We start from the raw sequence: 21,457 nt of genomic DNA on the forward strand, positions 1-21,457 counted from the left end.
CCAAGGGCAGAGCTAATCATTTCCCTGTAAGTAGGGTGCTCTGCCTTCTTGGCGCTTGGTCTCTTGGAAGACCTGGCTGCGGCTGGCGCTGGTACTGCTGCTACTGCTGTGGTAGACATGATGAATGAATAATAAAGCGACCAAAACGATACTTGCAAGAGTTACTGACTGTGACGAATTGACTGTCGAGCAGTTATGCTTTGCAAGGTACCTTTTACTTCTTAGCATTTTTGCATTAGCATGTTTGTTTAACACATATATGCTTATAAAAACTTAGTTGTCTTATTACGAATGTTGAAAAAGTTCCAGTAAGAAAGAAACCATATCTAACTTGTTCTAAAAGTAATTTTTTTTAAAGCATTAGTTTGAAAAGTCCAGAAATAACAGCCTGTATCTTACAGCACACCTCTAAATACATTAAGAAAAACATAAATGAAACAAAACATGTTAACACACTCCCGACTGAGTTTTCCTTTGCCGCTCACCTAAAGTAATAAAGTTTTAACAAAGCACAAGGTTTTTTTTTACCTCAAACTTAAACAAAGTTTCATTATATCGATTTCATGGAGTTTTGTTAATCGTAAGTTCTATCAAGTATGTTCAAGTTAATTACAGTTTAAACTAATGTGTAAAAAGTAATTTCAAAAGAATAAAAGAGTTCATTTTGTTTAGCTTTACTAGTTATGATTACTCATAATCAATATACTCATAAGCAATGTACTCAAAACTTTTATTAAACAGACAACTAGATAACTTTGTTCTTGCACATACTAGTAACTTACCTTACAACAATGTTTTCCAAACAACCTTTCAAAAACGTACTGTACAGTAACTATGATGATACTTGTTTGAAAGTTGTAAACTACGTTTAAACACAAATTTTATTTTCCAGTGTATATGAAAAACTAGTTTAACAGGTAAGTAGTTTAACATTCAATTGGTGTTTCAAACAACTGATTCAAGCTGTTATACAGTTTAAAAAATAACTGATGCGATTTTGCTCGTTAAACTTAAACCTTGATCAAACTAAGAACTTTAACTTTGCAGATTTCAACCGAATAAAGTGTGCTGATAAAAGTGAACAAATGGATTTGGTTGTAAATTTTTCAAACAAAATAAAGTTAATTAAATTCAAAGAAGTAAATAAGTCGAAAAAGCTTATGAACACTAGCACTAAATTTGAACTTAAACAAAAGCTGATATCTTTTGGATGAAAAATTTTACGTAAAAAAAGAGGTTGGTTTATTTTTTAAGCAGCATTATATACAAAATAAAATCGAGTAAGAAAATCGAAATGAAAAAGTTTTGAAGTAAAATTGACAAACTTAGTGTTTGAATAAAGCTTTGTTTACAATCAGCACTCATAACCTTTCAATCTATCTTTGAAACTTTTTAACTGGAAAATAATGCAACTAGGTTTTTTTTTCAAACTTTGTTTTGTCACTTCTCATAAAGTTTTAAAGTCAGTCGAAACAACATAGATACTGACACATATTTTGAAACAACAACAGTACTGTTTTTTAAAGTTTACGATTGAAGTGTTTACCAAGTTAAACATGTGTTTTAACTGCTTTACTGCTAATAGTAATTTCCTAGTTTACTCAACCTAGATTAATCATAATGTTCTGTACCATTGATTTCATTGACTAAATGTTTTGCTTTTCGAAATTCGTAACTAGTTATCTCTAACTTACTGTTAATGTAGTTAAAAACACAGCTTAGGATAAGTTACATTTTATTCTCGGATGTCGTTAAGAACATAGCTGTTGTAGCAATAACATATAAACTTGAAGCAAAGTAACTGTTATCTTATTCAATTATAGACCATATAAAACAAAGTATTTGCTTGATTCAAAGTTTTACATTGTAGTTTGCCTATTATGGAACTTGTACTGTCACATAATAGGCTGTAAAAAAATGAAGGCTAAAAAAGTTTTTGTCTTGCTTTGTCCAATTTTTCTTCTTCTTTACATTTATAAAAACTACACAGCTTAAAGCAACAAGTTACAGTAATTTTGCTTTCTTATGTATAGCGTACTTAAGGGTAACAAACAAGTGGTAACAAGTTTTTTACTTCTTTTCTTTGTACCATGTTTCAGCTAATCAATTGGTTTATTTCATATGCTTGACAAGATTAGAAAGCTTAAATCAAGTAAGTAGATGTAAGCTTTGTAAAATAAAAGATTTATTTATACAAGTTCATCATTTTATTAAGGTATTTTGTTTTGTAAATTGCGTACTTGTTAATAGCGTTCTCTTTCTTTTGAACAAACGATGTTGTTTACATTTATGTGTTACACCAGTTTTGAATTGTTAAGCATGTTTCAGTTGTAGTTTAATTGTAATTGAACAGTATTTTTTAAGGACACTAAACATTGTTTGTTATTAACAGTTTAAAACGTTTTCAGTTAATAAGTCAAAGTTTTATTTCTGTTTAAGCGTACTATTTTCATTGAAAAATAAAAATAGTTTTTACAGTGACGTAGGCACAGTTTTTTTTAATAAACTAAAAAACAAATGAAATATTGAATTAAAAAATGTCCACAAAGTAAGCATGAATAAGAATAAGTTTTATTTGGAAAAGAAAGTTAAAAGGAAAAAGGCCACGAAAAAGACACTCAAGTTAGTTAAAGCTTTTCACTAAGCATTCGACAATAGTAAGCAATAAAGTAAGGATTAGAGCAGTTATCTAGCTAGAGTTCCTTTCTTAACAGTTGCATAAAAAAAGTACAGTAGAGAAATTGTAGCGAGCTAGGTATTTAATAAATAATGGGTTTATAGTTTGGAGGGAAATTGTTTTTTGATTCTTTTTCACCACAAAGTTGATTAAGTGTGTGTATTTGTGTTGTTGAGTTTAGTAGTCATTAGTAGCTTGTGTATTTAATTGGTGATCCACCTAATCTTTAGATTCAAAAAGTACATAGCTTAAAACAAACAAGTATCGTCGTTTTGAGTTGTCTCATACATAGTTTAAAAAAGAGTTACAAAAAATGGTAACAAGCTGTTCCATTTTTACCTTGGAATCATGTCGTTATTTGTCATAGCCACAGAAAAAATGAGTTCAACAAAACAAGTATGAGCTTTGTAAGCAGAAAGATTATTTCAATTGTATGTTTGTTTTAAACAATCACTGTTGTTTACATTACTGTTCAACTTTTAAACAGTTTTTTATTGTTTCATTTGCATTCTGATAAGTAAAACTAATACTTATTTGACAATCAGACCTTAAATAAATATCATTGAGCATTTTTAGTATCAAAGCAAAGTAAATGTTTCTTCTCATTTAATATAATGTCTTATTTAAGCATAATTTTTTATTTAGTGACAGATTGATTTTTTTATTAAACTAACAACAAATATCTATTGAGTGTTTGAAAAACAAGTTTACAAAGTAAAATGAACTAGAATAAGTTTTGTTTAAACAATAAGTTAAACAAGAAAATTCCCATTAAAAAACATTTTTACCTAACATTTAAATACTAGTGAAGCAGAAAAACTTATTCTACATTATCAAAAGTAGTTTAAAATGTCAAGTAGAACTACAAAAACTAAAGTAAGTGTAACTAACTAGTAGAAACAAAAACAGAGAAATTCAGCTTTAGAAAGTTTATTTAGAAGTTATTGAAACACACTAACTGTTACTTTTTACCAACACGCACAATGTAGATATAAATTTGTACATTTTTTTGTCGCTTAGTTTAAGCTTGTTTGACACTGTTTACTCGACATTAGTAGCTGCTTAAATCAACTGGTGGTCCTGATTACTTTAGATATGTAGAAACATAACTTTCAACAAACTACTAGAGTTGTTAAAGGTCAGTAAGTTGTCTCATATCTAGTTAAAACAAGTACCTTTTACTTTGAAAACTAGAATAATAAATTACTTAAAAAAGTACAAGCAGTTACTTTTTTGTGTTTTACCAAGTTTCAACCAATGAGCTGGTTTGTTTTGTGTGTTTATGTTTTGAATTGAAAATGTTTCTTGAATATGCTAAACAGAAGTTAGCTTTGAAAGAAGGAATATGTTATTTTACTTGAAAAACACATCTGTAATTTTTTGTCTTGAACAACCATTTTTGTATTCATTTATGTATTCGTAACTTTTTAAAACGTGTTACATGGCTTCAATTGCAGTTAAGTTGATAAGAAGAACTCGTTTAAAAAGTTAAAGCTCGGTTGTGTTACTAATAATCAACAACAACTTAAAATAAAGTTACAACTAAGTTTTTGCATGTTATAAGTGATATACATTTTTGTTTAAAAAGATGATACTTTTTTGTAAGCACTTATTTATTGAATGTTTCAACAGAACTTCAGCAAATGAATAAAAACAAGTGTTTTGTACAAAAAGTATTCAGATGAAAAATCTTACGGACAACAAAATCAAGTTAGTTAAACATCTTTTACAAACCATTTGATTACAAGCACTACTACTGTTTTTAGACTAATGCAATGCTTTTTCTACAATATAACGAGTTACAAGTTTATAAAGTATTTGAAACAAAAAAAAAGTGTGTTCATTCAAGTATATGAGTTTTTAATTTACACAAATAAGAATTTATTTGTACTAAGCTTATATTCTTGTACTTTAAGTAAACATGAACAGCTGGTTCTATTCAAATGGTGGTCCTGAAAAGGACCGGTTGTTTAGCGTTTATTTTGAGCTGGTGTATTTGGTAACAGCTTTAGTTCCTTCTGAAACTGCGTGCTTTGACAACTCGCCGGGGAGCAAGAGCCTGACAGCAGTTTGAATTTCGCGGCTGCTAACAGTTGACCTCTTGTTGTAATGAGCCAAACGTGAAGCCTCTGCTGCAATGCGCTCGAAGATGTCGTTGACAAATGAGTTCATGATTCCCATTGCCTTGCTGGAAATTCCGGTGTCGGGGTGCACTTGCTTCAAAACTTTGTACACATAGATGCCAAAGCTTTCTTTGTTCCTCCTCCTTCGCTTCTTCTTGCCGTCGACCGGAGCGGTCTTGGCTACTGACTTCTTCGCGCCTTTGGTTGCTGTCATGATGATGTGTGGACTTCTGTCTCGGCGCCAGTTTATATGCTGAAAAATTATGCAAATTAGCATAGTTCCGTACGCGAACGATAGCTGGTTTCTCTCACTTCACAATTCTCTCGTTTGTTGTAAATATTTTGGTGGTCCTGAAAAGGACCTGGTTTTTTTTTAACTTAGGCTGACTTTTTTGAAGCGGTCTTCTTAGGCAATAGTACTGCCTGGATGTTTGGAAGAACACCACCTTGAGCAATTGTGACGCCTCCGAGAAGTTTGTTCAACTCTTCGTCGTTGCGAATAGCTAGTTGCAAATGGCGAGGAATGATCCTGCTTTTCTTGTTGTCACGAGCAGCGTTACCGGCAAGCTCGAGCACTTCTGCGCTCAAGTACTCGAGAACGGCAGCCAGATAAACTGGAGCACCAGCTCCGACTCTTTGGCTGTAGTTGCCGGTGCGCAACAGGCGGTGCACGCGACCGACTGGAAACTGCAGTCCTGCACGGGAAGACCTGCTCTTCGGCTTAGATTTGAGTTTTGATCCTTTACCACGTCCTGACATTTTGTTGTTCGAATGATTGTGATGATAGCTTGCACAGCTCACTATAAAACTCATACCTAACCGCGTCGAACGAAAAACTAATTTGCATATGTCATAGCTAATGCTTAATCTTGTCAAAAGTGTTGTAAAACTTTTATATTGAATTAGGTGGTCCTAAAAAGGACCGGGTTTGCTAAAAGCGATTAGCCACCGAAGCCGTACAAGGTTCTTCCTTGACGCTTGAGTGCGTACACGACGTCGAGTGCTGTGACGGTCTTGCGCTTGGCGTGCTCTGTGTATGTTACTGCATCGCGAATAACATTTTCCAAGAAAACTTTCATGACGCCTCTCGTTTCTTCGTAAATCAGTCCCGAGATTCGCTTAACTCCGCCTCGGCGAGCCAAACGGCGGATTGCCGGCTTCGTGATGCCTTGGATGTTATCGCGAAGCACTTTGCGATGGCGCTTAGCACCTCCCTTTCCCAAGCCTTTACCTCCTTTGCCGCGTCCAGACATGTTGTTGAATATACTTATTTCGTCAGTGCGTCGAGATTATATACAAGCTGTTACGGACGCGTACGGTTACTACTAACTAATTTGCATACTCAAAAAAGTCTCTTAACTTACATTTTTTCGTTCGGTTAAGTTTTTCTCACTGTCAAAGTTTTAAGGTGGCCCTGAAAAGGACCGGTTTTAGCTAACGCTCAAGCTCTTTCGCCACGCATTCTCCTGGCGAGCTGGATGTCTTTGGGCATGATTGTCACACGCTTGGCGTGGATCGCGCAAAGGTTAGTATCTTCGAACAAACCAACGAGGTACGCTTCGCTTGCTTCTTGCAAAGCCATAACGGCACTGCTTTGGAACCTCAAGTCAGTTTTGAAGTCTTGAGCTATTTCACGTACCAGACGCTGAAAAGGCAACTTGCGCAAAAGAAGCTCAGTTGACTTCTGGTAGCGTCTGATTTCTCTCAGAGCAACTGTGCCGGGCCTGTAGCGATGAGGCTTCTTCACACCTCCGGTAGCGGGTGCGCTCTTGCGAGCGGCCTTGGTGGCGAGCTGTTTCCTTGGAGCCTTGCCTCCGGTTGACTTACGAGCGGTTTGCTTGGTACGAGCCATTTTGATGATAAAACTGTTTGTTGCAAGACAGTTTATATACTGTTCGCATAGACACGGACGCGAGCGATTCCGCTGTGTAGTCTAATTTGCATATTTTCAACTTAGCATTGTTTTATGCATTTCGAGTTGCGTTATATTTTGTTTGAGTGGTCCTGAAAAGGACCTTGGGTAAAAGAACAACTTATTTTTTGCAGCTCTTCTTCTTGGATGCTTTTTTGGCTGCCGGCTTCTTCTTGGTTACTTTCTTCTTCTTGCTTGCAGCTTTTTTAGATGCTGCCTTCTTAGGAGCGCACTTTTTAGCAGGTCGCTTTTTGGCTGCTGGTTTTTTTGCAGCCTTCTTGGGAGCACACTTCTTTTTTGGTTTTTTAGCTGCGGCCTTCTTTGCTGCTGGCTTTTTAGCTACTTTCTTTGTCCTCTTCTTGGGCCCAGCAGCTGGCATTGGAGCAAGCTTGAACGAGCCAGAAGCGCCTTTTCCAGTTGTCTGGAGAAAAGCACCTTTGGTCACGCCGCTGGTAAGTGCTCTCTTCAAGTGAGAATTGGAAGCTGTGAGGTCAAGCTTGTAGGTGTCCGCAATAAACTTTTGTATCTTCTGGCGGGATGTACCTTTTCGTTCCTTCATTGCTCCAAGGGCAGAGCTAATCATTTCCCTGTAAGTAGGGTGCTCTGCCTTCTTGGCGCTTGGTCTCTTGGAGGACCTGGCTGCGGCTGGCGCTGGTACTGCTGCTACTGCTGTGGTAGACATGATGAATGAATAATAAAGCGACCAAAACGATACTTGCAAGAGTTACTGACTGTGACGAATTGACTGTCGAGCAGTTATGCTTTGCAAGGTACCTTTTACTTCTTAGCATTTTTGCATTAGCATGTTTGTTTAACACATATATGCTTATAAAAACTTAGTTGTCTTATTACGAATGTTGAAAAAGTTCCAGTAAGAAAGAAACCATATCTAACTTGTTCTAAAAGTAATTTTTTTTAAAGCATTAGTTTGAAAAGTCCAGAAATAACAGCCTGTATCTTACAGCACACCTCTAAATACATTAAGAAAAACATAAATGAAACAAAACATGTTAACACACTCCCGACTGAGTTTTCCTTTGCCGCTCACCTAAAGTAATAAAGTTTTAACAAAGCACAAGGTTTTTTTTTACCTCAAACTTAAACAAAGTTTCATTATATCGATTTCATGGAGTTTTGTTAATCGTAAGTTCTATCAAGTATGTTCAAGTTAATTACAGTTTAAACTAATGTGTAAAAAGTAATTTCAAAAGAATAAAAGAGTTCATTTTGTTTAGCTTTACTAGTTATGATTACTCATAATCAATATACTCATAAGCAATGTACTCAAAACTTTTATTAAACAGACAACTAGATAACTTTGTTCTTGCACATACTAGTAACTTACCTTACAACAATGTTTTCCAAACAACCTTTCAAAAACGTACTGTACAGTAACTATGATGATACTTGTTTGAAAGTTGTAAACTACGTTTAAACACAAATTTTATTTTCCAGTGTATATGAAAAACTAGTTTAACAGGTAAGTAGTTTAACATTCAATTGGTGTTTCAAACAACTGATTCAAGCTGTTATACAGTTTAAAAAATAACTGATGCGATTTTGCTCGTTAAACTTAAACCTTGATCAAACTAAGAACTTTAACTTTGCAGATTTCAACCGAATAAAGTGTGCTGATAAAAGTGAACAAATGGATTTGGTTGTAAATTTTTCAAACAAAATAAAGTTAATTAAATTCAAAGAAGTAAATAAGTCGAAAAAGCTTATGAACACTAGCACTAAATTTGAACTTAAACAAAAGCTGATATCTTTTGGATGAAAAATTTTACGTAAAAAAAGAGGTTGGTTTATTTTTTAAGCAGCATTATATACAAAATAAAATCGAGTAAGAAAATCGAAATGAAAAAGTTTTGAAGTAAAATTGACAAACTTAGTGTTTGAATAAAGCTTTGTTTACAATCAGCACTCATAACCTTTCAATCTATCTTTGAAACTTTTTAACTGGAAAATAATGCAACTAGGTTTTTTTTTCAAACTTTGTTTTGTCACTTCTCATAAAGTTTTAAAGTCAGTCGAAACAACATAGATACTGACACATATTTTGAAACAACAACAGTACTGTTTTTTAAAGTTTACGATTGAAGTGTTTACCAAGTTAAACATGTGTTTTAACTGCTTTACTGCTAATAGTAATTTCCTAGTTTACTCAACCTAGATTAATCATAATGTTCTGTACCATTGATTTCATTGACTAAATGTTTTGCTTTTCGAAATTCGTAACTAGTTATCTCTAACTTACTGTTAATGTAGTTAAAAACACAGCTTAGGATAAGTTACATTTTATTCTCGGATGTCGTTAAGAACATAGCTGTTGTAGCAATAACATATAAACTTGAAGCAAAGTAACTGTTATCTTATTCAATTATAGACCATATAAAACAAAGTATTTGCTTGATTCAAAGTTTTACATTGTAGTTTGCCTATTATGGAACTTGTACTGTCACATAATAGGCTGTAAAAAAATGAAGGCTAAAAAAGTTTTTGTCTTGCTTTGTCCAATTTTTCTTCTTCTTTACATTTATAAAAACTACACAGCTTAAAGCAACAAGTTACAGTAATTTTGCTTTCTTATGTATAGCGTACTTAAGGGTAACAAACAAGTGGTAACAAGTTTTTTACTTCTTTTCTTTGTACCATGTTTCAGCTAATCAATTGGTTTATTTCATATGCTTGACAAGATTAGAAAGCTTAAATCAAGTAAGTAGATGTAAGCTTTGTAAAATAAAAGATTTATTTATACAAGTTCATCATTTTATTAAGGTATTTTGTTTTGTAAATTGCGTACTTGTTAATAGCGTTCTCTTTCTTTTGAACAAACGATGTTGTTTACATTTATGTGTTACACCAGTTTTGAATTGCTAAGCATGTTTCAGTTGTAGTTTAATTGTAATTGAACAGTATTTTTTAAGGACACTAAACATTGTTTGTTATTAACAGTTTAAAACGTTTTCAGTTAATAAGTCAAAGTTTTATTTCTGTTTAAGCGTACTATTTTCATTGAAAAATAAAAATAGTTTTTACAGTGACGTAGGCACAGTTTTTTTTAATAAACTAAAAAACAAATGAAATATTGAATTAAAAAATGTCCACAAAGTAAGCATGAATAAGAATAAGTTTTATTTGGAAAAGAAAGTTAAAAGGAAAAAGGCCACGAAAAAGACACTCAAGTTAGTTAAAGCTTTTCACTAAGCATTCGACAATAGTAAGCAATAAAGTAAGGATTAGAGCAGTTATCTAGCTAGAGTTCCTTTCTTAACAGTTGCATAAAAAAAGTACAGTAGAGAAATTGTAGCGAGCTAGGTATTTAATAAATAATGGGTTTATAGTTTGGAGGGAAATTGTTTTTTGATTCTTTTTCACCACAAAGTTGATTAAGTGTGTGTATTTGTGTTGTTGAGTTTAGTAGTCATTAGTAGCTTGTGTATTTAATTGGTGATCCACCTAATCTTTAGATTCAAAAAGTACATAGCTTAAAACAAACAAGTATCGTCGTTTTGAGTTGTCTCATACATAGTTTAAAAAAGAGTTACAAAAAATGGTAACAAGCTGTTCCATTTTTACCTTGGAATCATGTCGTTATTTGTCATAGCCACAGAAAAAATGAGTTCAACAAAACAAGTATGAGCTTTGTAAGCAGAAAGATTATTTCAATTGTATGTTTGTTTTAAACAATCACTGTTGTTTACATTACTGTTCAACTTTTAAACAGTTTTTTATTGTTTCATTTGCATTCTGATAAGTAAAACTAATACTTATTTGACAATCAGACCTTAAATAAATATCATTGAGCATTTTTAGTATCAAAGCAAAGTAAATGTTTCTTCTCATTTAATATAATGTCTTATTTAAGCATAATTTTTTATTTAGTGACAGATTGATTTTTTTATTAAACTAACAACAAATATCTATTGAGTGTTTGAAAAACAAGTTTACAAAGTAAAATGAACTAGAATAAGTTTTGTTTAAACAATAAGTTAAACAAGAAAATTCCCATTAAAAAACATTTTTACCTAACATTTAAATACTAGTGAAGCAGAAAAACTTATTCTACATTATCAAAAGTAGTTTAAAATGTCAAGTAGAACTACAAAAACTAAAGTAAGTGTAACTAACTAGTAGAAACAAAAACAGAGAAATTCAGCTTTAGAAAGTTTATTTAGAAGTTATTGAAACACACTAACTGTTACTTTTTACCAACACGCACAATGTAGATATAAATTTGTACATTTTTTTGTCGCTTAGTTTAAGCTTGTTTGACACTGTTTACTCGACATTAGTAGCTGCTTAAATCAACTGGTGGTCCTGATTACTTTAGATATGTAGAAACATAACTTTCAACAAACTACTAGAGTTGTTAAAGGTCAGTAAGTTGTCTCATATCTAGTTAAAACAAGTACCTTTTACTTTGAAAACTAGAATAATAAATTACTTAAAAAAGTACAAGCAGTTACTTTTTTGTGTTTTACCAAGTTTCAACCAATGAGCTGGTTTGTTTTGTGTGTTTATGTTTTGAATTGAAAATGTTTCTTGAATATGCTAAACAGAAGTTAGCTTTGAAAGAAGGAATATGTTATTTTACTTGAAAAACACATCTGTAATTTTTTGTCTTGAACAACCATTTTTGTATTCATTTATGTATTCGTAACTTTTTAAAACGTGTTACATGGCTTCAATTGCAGTTAAGTTGATAAGAAGAACTCGTTTAAAAAGTTAAAGCTCGGTTGTGTTACTAATAATCAACAACAACTTAAAATAAAGTTACAACTAAGTTTTTGCATGTTATAAGTGATATACATTTTTGTTTAAAAAGATGATACTTTTTTGTAAGCACTTATTTATTGAATGTTTCAACAGAACTTCAGCAAATGAATAAAAACAAGTGTTTTGTACAAAAAGTATTCAGATGAAAAATCTTACGGACAACAAAATCAAGTTAGTTAAACATCTTTTACAAACCATTTGATTACAAGCACTACTACTGTTTTTAGACTAATGCAATGCTTTTTCTACAATATAACGAGTTACAAGTTTATAAAGTATTTGAAACAAAAAAAAAGTGTGTTCATTCAAGTATATGAGTTTTTAATTTACACAAATAAGAATTTATTTGTACTAAGCTTATATTCTTGTACTTTAAGTAAACATGAACAGCTGGTTCTATTCAAATGGTGGTCCTGAAAAGGACCGGTTGTTTAGCGTTTATTTTGAGCTGGTGTATTTGGTAACAGCTTTAGTTCCTTCTGAAACTGCGTGCTTTGACAACTCGCCGGGGAGCAAGAGCCTGACAGCAGTTTGAATTTCGCGGCTGCTAACAGTTGACCTCTTGTTGTAATGAGCCAAACGTGAAGCCTCTGCTGCAATGCGCTCGAAGATGTCGTTGACAAATGAGTTCATGATTCCCATTGCCTTGCTGGAAATTCCGGTGTCGGGGTGCACTTGCTTCAAAACTTTGTACACATAGATGCCAAAGCTTTCTTTGTTCCTCCTCCTTCGCTTCTTCTTGCCGTCGACCGGAGCGGTCTTGGCTACTGACTTCTTCGCGCCTTTGGTTGCTGTCATGATGATGTGTGGACTTCTGTCTCGGCGCCAGTTTATATGCTGAAAAATTATGCAAATTAGCATAGTTCCGTACGCGAACGATAGCTGGTTTCTCTCACTTCACAATTCTCTCGTTTGTTGTAAATATTTTGGTGGTCCTGAAAAGGACCTGGTTTTTTTTTAACTTAGGCTGACTTTTTTGAAGCGGTCTTCTTAGGCAATAGTACTGCCTGGATGTTTGGAAGAACACCACCTTGAGCAATTGTGACGCCTCCGAGAAGTTTGTTCAACTCTTCGTCGTTGCGAATAGCTAGTTGCAAATGGCGAGGAATGATCCTGCTTTTCTTGTTGTCACGAGCAGCGTTACCGGCAAGCTCGAGCACTTCTGCGCTCAAGTACTCGAGAACGGCAGCCAGATAAACTGGAGCACCAGCTCCGACTCTTTGGCTGTAGTTGCCGGTGCGCAACAGGCGGTGCACGCGACCGACTGGAAACTGCAGTCCTGCACGGGAAGACCTGCTCTTCGGCTTAGATTTGAGTTTTGATCCTTTACCACGTCCTGACATTTTGTTGTTCGAATGATTGTGATGATAGCTTGCACAGCTCACTATAAAACTCATACCTAACCGCGTCGAACGAAAAACTAATTTGCATATGTCATAGCTAATGCTTAATCTTGTCAAAAGTGTTGTAAAACTTTTATATTGAATTAGGTGGTCCTAAAAAGGACCGGGTTTGCTAAAAGCGATTAGCCACCGAAGCCGTACAAGGTTCTTCCTTGACGCTTGAGTGCGTACACGACGTCGAGTGCTGTGACGGTCTTGCGCTTGGCGTGCTCTGTGTATGTTACTGCATCGCGAATAACATTTTCCAAGAAAACTTTCATGACGCCTCTCGTTTCTTCGTAAATCAGTCCCGAGATTCGCTTAACTCCGCCTCGGCGAGCCAAACGGCGGATTGCCGGCTTCGTGATGCCTTGGATGTTATCGCGAAGCACTTTGCGATGGCGCTTAGCACCTCCCTTTCCCAAGCCTTTACCTCCTTTGCCGCGTCCAGACATGTTGTTGAATATACTTATTTCGTCAGTGCGTCGAGATTATATACAAGCTGTTACGGACGCGTACGGTTACTACTAACTAATTTGCATACTCAAAAAAGTCTCTTAACTTACATTTTTTCGTTCGGTTAAGTTTTTCTCACTGTCAAAGTTTTAAGGTGGCCCTGAAAAGGACCGGTTTTAGCTAACGCTCAAGCTCTTTCGCCACGCATTCTCCTGGCGAGCTGGATGTCTTTGGGCATGATTGTCACACGCTTGGCGTGGATCGCGCAAAGGTTAGTATCTTCGAACAAACCAACGAGGTACGCTTCGCTTGCTTCTTGCAAAGCCATAACGGCACTGCTTTGGAACCTCAAGTCAGTTTTGAAGTCTTGAGCTATTTCACGTACCAGACGCTGAAAAGGCAACTTGCGCAAAAGAAGCTCAGTTGACTTCTGGTAGCGTCTGATTTCTCTCAGAGCAACTGTGCCGGGCCTGTAGCGATGAGGCTTCTTCACACCTCCGGTAGCGGGTGCGCTCTTGCGAGCGGCCTTGGTGGCGAGCTGTTTCCTTGGAGCCTTGCCTCCGGTTGACTTACGAGCGGTTTGCTTGGTACGAGCCATTTTGATGATAAAACTGTTTGTTGCAAGACAGTTTATATACTGTTCGCATAGACACGGACGCGAGCGATTCCGCTGTGTAGTCTAATTTGCATATTTTCAACTTAGCATTGTTTTATGCATTTCGAGTTGCGTTATATTTTGTTTGAGTGGTCCTGAAAAGGACCTTGGGTAAAAGAACAACTTATTTTTTGCAGCTCTTCTTCTTGGATGCTTTTTTGGCTGCCGGCTTCTTCTTGGTTACTTTCTTCTTCTTGCTTGCAGCTTTTTTAGATGCTGCCTTCTTAGGAGCGCACTTTTTAGCAGGTCGCTTTTTGGCTGCTGGTTTTTTTGCAGCCTTCTTGGGAGCACACTTCTTTTTTGGTTTTTTAGCTGCGGCCTTCTTTGCTGCTGGCTTTTTAGCTACTTTCTTTGTCCTCTTCTTGGGCCCAGCAGCTGGCATTGGAGCAAGCTTGAACGAGCCAGAAGCGCCTTTTCCAGTTGTCTGGAGAAAAGCACCTTTGGTCACGCCGCTGGTAAGTGCTCTCTTCAAGTGAGAATTGGAAGCTGTGAGGTCAAGCTTGTAGGTGTCCGCAATAAACTTTTGTATCTTCTGGCGGGATGTACCTTTTCGTTCCTTCATTGCTCCAAGGGCAGAGCTAATCATTTCCCTGTAAGTAGGGTGCTCTGCCTTCTTGGCGCTTGGTCTCTTGGAGGACCTGGCTGCGGCTGGCGCTGGTACTGCTGCTACTGCTGTGGTAGACATGATGAATGAATAATAAAGCGACCAAAACGATACTTGCAAGAGTTACTGACTGTGACGAATTGACTGTCGAGCAGTTATGCTTTGCAAGGTACCTTTTACTTCTTAGCATTTTTGCATTAGCATGTTTGTTTAACACATATATGCTTATAAAAACTTAGTTGTCTTATTACGAATGTTGAAAAAGTTCCAGTAAGAAAGAAACCATATCTAACTTGTTCTAAAAGTAATTTTTTTTAAAGCATTAGTTTGAAAAGTCCAGAAATAACAGCCTGTATCTTACAGCACACCTCTAAATACATTAAGAAAAACATAAATGAAACAAAACATGTTAACACACTCCCGACTGAGTTTTCCTTTGCCGCTCACCTAAAGTAATAAAGTTTTAACAAAGCACAAGGTTTTTTTTTACCTCAAACTTAAACAAAGTTTCATTATATCGATTTCATGGAGTTTTGTTAATCGTAAGTTCTATCAAGTATGTTCAAGTTAATTACAGTTTAAACTAATGTGTAAAAAGTAATTTCAAAAGAATAAAAGAGTTCATTTTGTTTAGCTTTACTAGTTATGATTACTCATAATCAATATACTCATAAGCAATGTACTCAAAACTTTTATTAAACAGACAACTAGATAACTTTGTTCTTGCACATACTAGTAACTTACCTTACAACAATGTTTTCCAAACAACCTTTCAAAAACGTACTGTACAGTAACTATGATGATACTTGTTTGAAAGTTGTAAACTACGTTTAAACACAAATTTTATTTTCCAGTGTATATGAAAAACTAGTTTAACAGGTAAGTAGTTTAACATTCAATTGGTGTTTCAAACAACTGATTCAAGCTGTTATACAGTTTAAAAAATAACTGATGCGATTTTGCTCGTTAAACTTAAACCTTGATCAAACTAAGAACTTTAACTTTGCAGATTTCAACCGAATAAAGTGTGCTGATAAAAGTGAACAAATGGATTTGGTTGTAAATTTTTCAAACAAAATAAAGTTAATTAAATTCAAAGAAGTAAATAAGTCGAAAAAGCTTATGAACACTAGCACTAAATTTGAACTTAAACAAAAGCTGATATCTTTTGGATGAAAAATTTTACGTAAAAAAAGAGGTTGGTTTATTTTTTAAGCAGCATTATATACAAAATAAAATCGAGTAAGAAAATCGAAATGAAAAAGTTTTGAAGTAAAATTGACAAACTTAGTGTTTGAATAAAGCTTTGTTTACAATCAGCACTCATAACCTTTCAATCTATCTTTGAAACTTTTTAACTGGAAAATAATGCAACTAGGTTTTTTTTTCAAACTTTGTTTTGTCACTTCTCATAAAGTTTTAAAGTCAGTCGAAACAACATAGATACTGACACATATTTTGAAACAACAACAGTACTGTTTTTTAAAGTTTACGATTGAAGTGTTTACCAAGTTAAACATGTGTTTTAACTGCTTTACTGCTAATAGTAATTTCCTAGTTTACTCAACCTAGATTAATCATAATGTTCTGTACCATTGATTTCATTGACTAAATGTTTTGCTTTTCGAAATTCGTAACTAGTTATCTCTAACTTACTGTTAATGTAGTTAAAAACACAGCTTAGGATAAGTTACATTTTATTCTCGGATGTCGTTAAGAACATAGCTGTTGTAGCAATAACATATAAACTTGAAGCAAAGTAACTGTTATCTTATTCAATTATAGACCATATAAAACAAAGTATTTGCTTGATTCAAAGTTTTACATTGTAGTTTGCCTATTATGGAACTTGTACTGTCACATAATAGGCTGTAAAAAAATGAAGGCTAAAAAAGTTTTTGTCTTGCTTTGTCCAATTTTTCTTCTTCTTTACATTTATAAAAACTACACAGCTTAAAGCAACAAGTTACAGTAATTTTGCTTTCTTATGTATAGCGTACTTAAGGGTAACAAACAAGTGGTAACAAGTTTTTTACTTCTTTTCTTTGTACCATGTTTCAGCTAATCAATTGGTTTATTTCATATGCTTGACAAGATTAGAAAGCTTAAATCAAGTAAGTAGATGTAAGCTTTGTAAAATAAAAGATTTATTTATACAAGTTCATCATTTTATTAAGGTATTTTGTTTTGTAAATTGCGTACTTGTTAATAGCGTTCTCTTTCTTTTGAACAAACGATGTTGTTTACATTTATGTGTTACACCAGTTTTGAATTGCTAAGCATGTTTCAGTTGTAGTTTAATTGTAATTGAACAGTATTTTTTAAGGACACTAAACATTGTTTGTTATTAACAGTTTAAAACGTTTTCAGTTAATAAGTCAAAGTTTTATTTCTGTTTAAGCGTACTATTTTCATTGAAAAATAAAAATAGTTTTTACAGTGACGTAGGCACAGTTTTTTTTAATAAACTAAAAAACAAATGAAATATTGAATTAAAAAATGTCCACAAAGTAAGCATGAATAAGAATAAGTTTTATTTGGAAAAGAAAGTTAAAAGGAAAAAGGCCACGAAAAAGACACTCAAGTTAGTTAAAGCTTTTCACTAAGCATTCGACAATAGTAAGCAATAAAGTAAGGATTAGAGCAGTTATCTAGCTAGAGTTCCTTTCTTAACAGTTGCATAAAAAAAGTACAGTAGAGAAATTGTAGCGAGCTAGGTATTTAATAAATAATGGGTTTATAGTTTGGAGGGAAATTGTTTTTTGATTCTTTTTCACCACAAAGTTGATTAAGTGTGTGTATTTGTGTTGTTGAGTTTAGTAGTCATTAGTAGCTTGTGTATTTAATTGGTGATCCACCTAATCTTTAGATTCAAAAAGTACATAGCTTAAAACAAACAAGTATCGTCGTTTTGAGTTGTCTCATACATAGTTTAAAAAAGAGTTACAAAAAATGGTAACAAGCTGTTCCATTTTTACCTTGGAATCATGTCGTTATTTGTCATAGCCACAGAAAAAATGAGTTCAACAAAACAAGTATGAGCTTTGTAAGCAGAAAGATTATTTCAATTGTATGTTTGTTTTAAACAATCACTGTTGTTTACATTACTGTTCAACTTTTAAACAGTTTTTTATTGTTTCATTTGCATTCTGATAAGTAAAACTAATACTTATTTGACAATCAGACCTTAAATAAATATCATTGAGCATTTTTAGTATCAAAGCAAAGTAAATGTTTCTTCTCATTTAATATAATGTCTTATTTAAGCATAATTTTTTATTTAGTGACAGATTGATTTTTTTATTAAACTAACAACAAATATCTATTGAGTGTTTGAAAAACAAGTTTACAAAGTAAAATGAACTAGAATAAGTTTTGTTTAAACAATAAGTTAAACAAGAAAATTCCCATTAAAAAACATTTTTACCTAACATTTAAATACTAGTGAAGCAGAAAAACTTATTCTACATTATCAAAAGTAGTTTAAAATGTCAAGTAGAACTACAAAAACTAAAGTAAGTGTAACTAACTAGTAGAAACAAAAACAGAGAAATTCAGCTTTAGAAAGTTTATTTAGAAGTTATTGAAACACACTAACTGTTACTTTTTACCAACACGCACAATGTAGATATAAATTTGTACATTTTTTTGTCGCTTAGTTTAAGCTTGTTTGACACTGTTTACTCGACATTAGTAGCTGCTTAAATCAACTGGTGGTCCTGATTACTTTAGATATGTAGAAACATAACTTTCAACAAACTACTAGAGTTGTTAAAGGTCAGTAAGTTGTCTCATATCTAGTTAAAACAAGTACCTTTTACTTTGAAAACTAGAATAATAAATTACTTAAAAAAGTACAAGCAGTTACTTTTTTGTGTTTTACCAAGTTTCAACCAATGAGCTGGTTTGTTTTGTGTGTTTATGTTTTGAATTGAAAATGTTTCTTGAATATGCTAAACAGAAGTTAGCTTTGAAAGAAGGAATATGTTATTTTACTTGAAAAACACATCTGTAATTTTTTGTCTTGAACAACCATTTTTGTATTCATTTATGTATTCGTAACTTTTTAAAACGTGTTACATGGCTTCAATTGCAGTTAAGTTGATAAGAAGAACTCGTTTAAAAAGTTAAAGCTCGGTTGTGTTACTAATAATCAACAACAACTTAAAATAAAGTTACAACTAAGTTTTTGCATGTTATAAGTGATATACATTTTTGTTTAAAAAGATGATACTTTTTTGTAAGCACTTATTTATTGAATGTTTCAACAGAACTTCAGCAAATGAATAAAAACAAGTGTTTTGTACAAAAAGTATTCAGATGAAAAATCTTACGGACAACAAAATCAAGTTAGTTAAACATCTTTTACAAACCATTTGATTACAAGCACTACTACTGTTTTTAGACTAATGCAATGCTTTTTCTACAATATAACGAGTTACAAGTTTATAAAGTATTTGAAACAAAAAAAAAGTGTGTTCATTCAAGTATATGAGTTTTTAATTTACACAAATAAGAATTTATTTGTACTAAGCTTATATTCTTGTACTTTAAGTAAACATGAACAGCTGGTTCTATTCAAATGGTGGTCCTGAAAAGGACCGGTTGTTTAGCGTTTATTTTGAGCTGGTGTATTTGGTAACAGCTTTAGTTCCTTCTGAAACTGCGTGCTTTGACAACTCGCCGGGGAGCAAGAGCCTGACAGCAGTTTGAATTTCGCGGCTGCTAACAGTTGACCTCTTGTTGTAATGAGCCAAACGTGAAGCCTCTGCTGCAATGCGCTCGAAGATGTCGTTGACAAATGAGTTCATGATTCCCATTGCCTTGCTGGAAATTCCGGTGTCGGGGTGCACTTGCTTCAAAACTTTGTACACATAGATGCCAAAGCTTTCTTTGTTCCTCCTCCTTCGCTTCTTCTTGCCGTCGACCGGAGCGGTCTTGGCTACTGACTTCTTCGCGCCTTTGGTTGCTGTCATGATGATGTGTGGACTTCTGTCTCGGCGCCAGTTTATATGCTGAAAAATTATGCAAATTAGCATAGTTCCGTACGCGAACGATAGCTGGTTTCTCTCACTTCACAATTCTCTCGTTTGTTGTAAATATTTTGGTGGTCCTGAAAAGGACCTGGTTTTTTTTTAACTTAGGCTGACTTTTTTGAAGCGGTCTTCTTAGGCAATAGTACTGCCTGGATGTTTGGAAGAACACCACCTTGAGCAATTGTGACGCCTCCGAGAAGTTTGTTCAACTCTTCGTCGTTGCGAATAGCTAGTTGCAAATGGCGAGGAATGATCCTGCTTTTCTTGTTGTCACGAGCAGCGTTACCGGCAAGCTCGAGCACTTCTGCGCTCAAGTACTCGAGAACGGCAGCCAGATAAACTGGAGCACCAGCTCCGACTCTTTGGCTGTAGTTGCCGGTGCGCAACAGGCGGTGCACGCGACCGACTGGAAACTGCAGTCCTGCACGGGAAGACCTGCTCTTCGGCTTAGATTTGAGTTTTGATCCTTTACCACGTCCTGACATTTTGTTGTTCGAATGATTGTGATGATAGCTTGCACAGCTCACTATAAAACTCATACCTAACCGCGTCGAACGAAAAACTAATTTGCATATGTCATAGCTAATGCTTAATCTTGTCAAAAGTGTTGTAAAACTTTTATATTGAATTAGGTGGTCCTAAAAAGGACCGGGTTTGCTAAAAGCGATTAGCCACCGAAGCCGTACAAGGTTCTTCCTTGACGCTTGAGTGCGTACACGACGTCGAGTGCTGTGACGGTCTTGCGCTTGGCGTGCTCTGTGTATGTTACTGCATCGCGAATAACATTTTCCAAGAAAACTTTCATGACGCCTCTCGTTTCTTCGTAAATCAGTCCCGAGATTCGCTTAACTCCGCCTCGGCGAGCCAAACGGCGGATTGCCGGCTTCGTGATGCCTTGGATGTTATCGCGAAGCACTTTGCGATGGCGCTTAGCACCTCCCTTTCCCAAGCCTTTACCTCCTTTGCCGCGTCCAGACATGTTGTTGAATATACTTATTTCGTCAGTGCGTCGAGATTATATACAAGCTGTTACGGACGCGTACGGTTACTACTAACTAATTTGCATACTCAAAAAAGTCTCTTAACTTACATTTTTTCGTTCGGTTAAGTTTTTCTCACTGTCAAAGTTTTAAGGTGGCCCTGAAAAGGACCGGTTTTAGCTAACGCTCAAGCTCTTTCGCCACGCATTCTCCTGGCGAGCTGGATGTCTTTGGGCATGATTGTCACACGCTTGGCGTGGATCGCGCAAAGGTTAGTATCTTCGAACAAACCAACGAGGTACGCTTCGCTTGCTTCTTGCAAAGCCATAACGGCACTGCTTTGGAACCTCAAGTCAGTTTTGAAGTCTTGAGCTATTTCACGTACCAGACGCTGAAAAGGCAACTTGCGCAAAAGAAGCTCAGTTGACTTCTGGTAGCGTCTGATTTCTCTCAGAGCAACTGTGCCGGGCCTGTAGCGATGAGGCTTCTTCACACCTCCGGTAGCGGGTGCGCTCTTGCGAGCGGCCTTGGTGGCGAGCTGTTTCCTTGGAGCCTTGCCTCCGGTTGACTTACGAGCGGTTTGCTTGGTACGAGCCATTTTGATGATAAAACTGTTTGTTGCAAGACAGTTTATATACTGTTCGCATAGACACGGACGCGAGCGATTCCGCTGTGTAGTCTAATTTGCATATTTTCAACTTAGCATTGTTTTATGCATTTCGAGTTGCGTTATATTTTGTTTGAGTGGTCCTGAAAAGGACCTTGGGTAAAAGAACAACTTATTTTTTGCAGCTCTTCTTCTTGGATGCTTTTTTGGCTGCCGGCTTCTTCTTGGTTACTTTCTTCTTCTTGC

At 34.9% G+C, this 21,457-nt stretch overlaps 12 protein-coding genes across 12 annotated transcripts; all 12 read right to left on the reverse strand.

The window, feature by feature from the left end:
• Nucleotides 1-4,654: 4,654 nt before the first annotated feature.
• On the reverse strand, nt 4,655-5,014 carry LOC145845106 (histone H2B 1/2-like). Its single transcript, XM_082952529.1, has one exon. It carries the CDS (start codon nt 5,012-5,014, stop codon nt 4,655-4,657), a length of 360 nt encoding a protein of 119 aa, XP_082808655.1.
• A 164-nt stretch (nt 5,015-5,178) lies between these two features.
• Nucleotides 5,179-5,559, reverse strand: LOC145844571 (histone H2A). The gene has a single exon (XM_082951969.1). It carries the CDS (start codon nt 5,557-5,559, stop codon nt 5,179-5,181), a length of 381 nt encoding a protein of 126 aa, XP_082808095.1.
• Nucleotides 5,560-5,741: 182 nt separating this feature from the next.
• LOC145845107 (histone H4-like) lies at nt 5,742-6,053 on the reverse strand. The gene has a single exon (XM_082952530.1). The coding sequence runs from the start codon at nt 6,051-6,053 to the stop codon at nt 5,742-5,744; it is 312 nt and encodes a 103-aa protein (XP_082808656.1).
• Nucleotides 6,054-6,241: 188 nt separating this feature from the next.
• LOC145845108 (histone H3) lies at nt 6,242-6,652 on the reverse strand. Its single transcript, XM_082952531.1, has one exon. The coding sequence runs from the start codon at nt 6,650-6,652 to the stop codon at nt 6,242-6,244; it is 411 nt and encodes a 136-aa protein (XP_082808657.1).
• Nucleotides 6,653-11,929: 5,277 nt separating this feature from the next.
• LOC145845109 (histone H2B 1/2-like) lies at nt 11,930-12,289 on the reverse strand. Its single transcript, XM_082952532.1, has one exon. The coding sequence runs from the start codon at nt 12,287-12,289 to the stop codon at nt 11,930-11,932; it is 360 nt and encodes a 119-aa protein (XP_082808658.1).
• A 164-nt stretch (nt 12,290-12,453) lies between these two features.
• On the reverse strand, nt 12,454-12,834 carry LOC145845111 (histone H2A). Its single transcript, XM_082952533.1, has one exon. The coding sequence runs from the start codon at nt 12,832-12,834 to the stop codon at nt 12,454-12,456; it is 381 nt and encodes a 126-aa protein (XP_082808659.1).
• A 182-nt stretch (nt 12,835-13,016) lies between these two features.
• On the reverse strand, nt 13,017-13,328 carry LOC145845112 (histone H4-like). The gene has a single exon (XM_082952534.1). It carries the CDS (start codon nt 13,326-13,328, stop codon nt 13,017-13,019), a length of 312 nt encoding a protein of 103 aa, XP_082808660.1.
• Nucleotides 13,329-13,516: 188 nt separating this feature from the next.
• On the reverse strand, nt 13,517-13,927 carry LOC145845113 (histone H3). The gene has a single exon (XM_082952535.1). It carries the CDS (start codon nt 13,925-13,927, stop codon nt 13,517-13,519), a length of 411 nt encoding a protein of 136 aa, XP_082808661.1.
• A 5,277-nt stretch (nt 13,928-19,204) lies between these two features.
• On the reverse strand, nt 19,205-19,564 carry LOC145845114 (histone H2B 1/2-like). Its single transcript, XM_082952536.1, has one exon. It carries the CDS (start codon nt 19,562-19,564, stop codon nt 19,205-19,207), a length of 360 nt encoding a protein of 119 aa, XP_082808662.1.
• Nucleotides 19,565-19,728: 164 nt separating this feature from the next.
• LOC145845115 (histone H2A) lies at nt 19,729-20,109 on the reverse strand. Its single transcript, XM_082952537.1, has one exon. The coding sequence runs from the start codon at nt 20,107-20,109 to the stop codon at nt 19,729-19,731; it is 381 nt and encodes a 126-aa protein (XP_082808663.1).
• Nucleotides 20,110-20,291: 182 nt separating this feature from the next.
• LOC145845116 (histone H4-like) lies at nt 20,292-20,603 on the reverse strand. Its single transcript, XM_082952538.1, has one exon. The coding sequence runs from the start codon at nt 20,601-20,603 to the stop codon at nt 20,292-20,294; it is 312 nt and encodes a 103-aa protein (XP_082808664.1).
• A 188-nt stretch (nt 20,604-20,791) lies between these two features.
• On the reverse strand, nt 20,792-21,202 carry LOC145845117 (histone H3). The gene has a single exon (XM_082952539.1). It carries the CDS (start codon nt 21,200-21,202, stop codon nt 20,792-20,794), a length of 411 nt encoding a protein of 136 aa, XP_082808665.1.
• Between the last annotated feature and the right edge of the window lie 255 nt (nt 21,203-21,457).

Source organism: Thalia democratica, chromosome 9 (genome assembly GCF_965202585.1).
Source record: "Thalia democratica chromosome 9, ktThaDemo2.hap1.1, whole genome shotgun sequence".
Classification (NCBI taxonomy): Eukaryota; Metazoa; Chordata; class Thaliacea; order Salpida; family Salpidae; genus Thalia; species Thalia democratica.

Excerpts from the sequence above, each read along its gene's own strand:
- LOC145845106 (XM_082952529.1), bottom strand. The coding sequence starts at position 5,014 with ATGACAGCAACCAAAGGCGCGAAGAAGTCAGTAGCCAAGACCGCTCCG.
- LOC145844571 (XM_082951969.1), bottom strand. The coding sequence starts at position 5,559 with ATGTCAGGACGTGGTAAAGGATCAAAACTCAAATCTAAGCCGAAGAGC.
- LOC145845107 (XM_082952530.1), bottom strand. The coding sequence starts at position 6,053 with ATGTCTGGACGCGGCAAAGGAGGTAAAGGCTTGGGAAAGGGAGGTGCT.
- LOC145845108 (XM_082952531.1), bottom strand. The coding sequence starts at position 6,652 with ATGGCTCGTACCAAGCAAACCGCTCGTAAGTCAACCGGAGGCAAGGCT.
- LOC145845109 (XM_082952532.1), bottom strand. The coding sequence starts at position 12,289 with ATGACAGCAACCAAAGGCGCGAAGAAGTCAGTAGCCAAGACCGCTCCG.
- LOC145845111 (XM_082952533.1), bottom strand. The coding sequence starts at position 12,834 with ATGTCAGGACGTGGTAAAGGATCAAAACTCAAATCTAAGCCGAAGAGC.
- LOC145845112 (XM_082952534.1), bottom strand. The coding sequence starts at position 13,328 with ATGTCTGGACGCGGCAAAGGAGGTAAAGGCTTGGGAAAGGGAGGTGCT.
- LOC145845113 (XM_082952535.1), bottom strand. The coding sequence starts at position 13,927 with ATGGCTCGTACCAAGCAAACCGCTCGTAAGTCAACCGGAGGCAAGGCT.
- LOC145845114 (XM_082952536.1), bottom strand. The coding sequence starts at position 19,564 with ATGACAGCAACCAAAGGCGCGAAGAAGTCAGTAGCCAAGACCGCTCCG.
- LOC145845115 (XM_082952537.1), bottom strand. The coding sequence starts at position 20,109 with ATGTCAGGACGTGGTAAAGGATCAAAACTCAAATCTAAGCCGAAGAGC.
- LOC145845116 (XM_082952538.1), bottom strand. The coding sequence starts at position 20,603 with ATGTCTGGACGCGGCAAAGGAGGTAAAGGCTTGGGAAAGGGAGGTGCT.
- LOC145845117 (XM_082952539.1), bottom strand. The coding sequence starts at position 21,202 with ATGGCTCGTACCAAGCAAACCGCTCGTAAGTCAACCGGAGGCAAGGCT.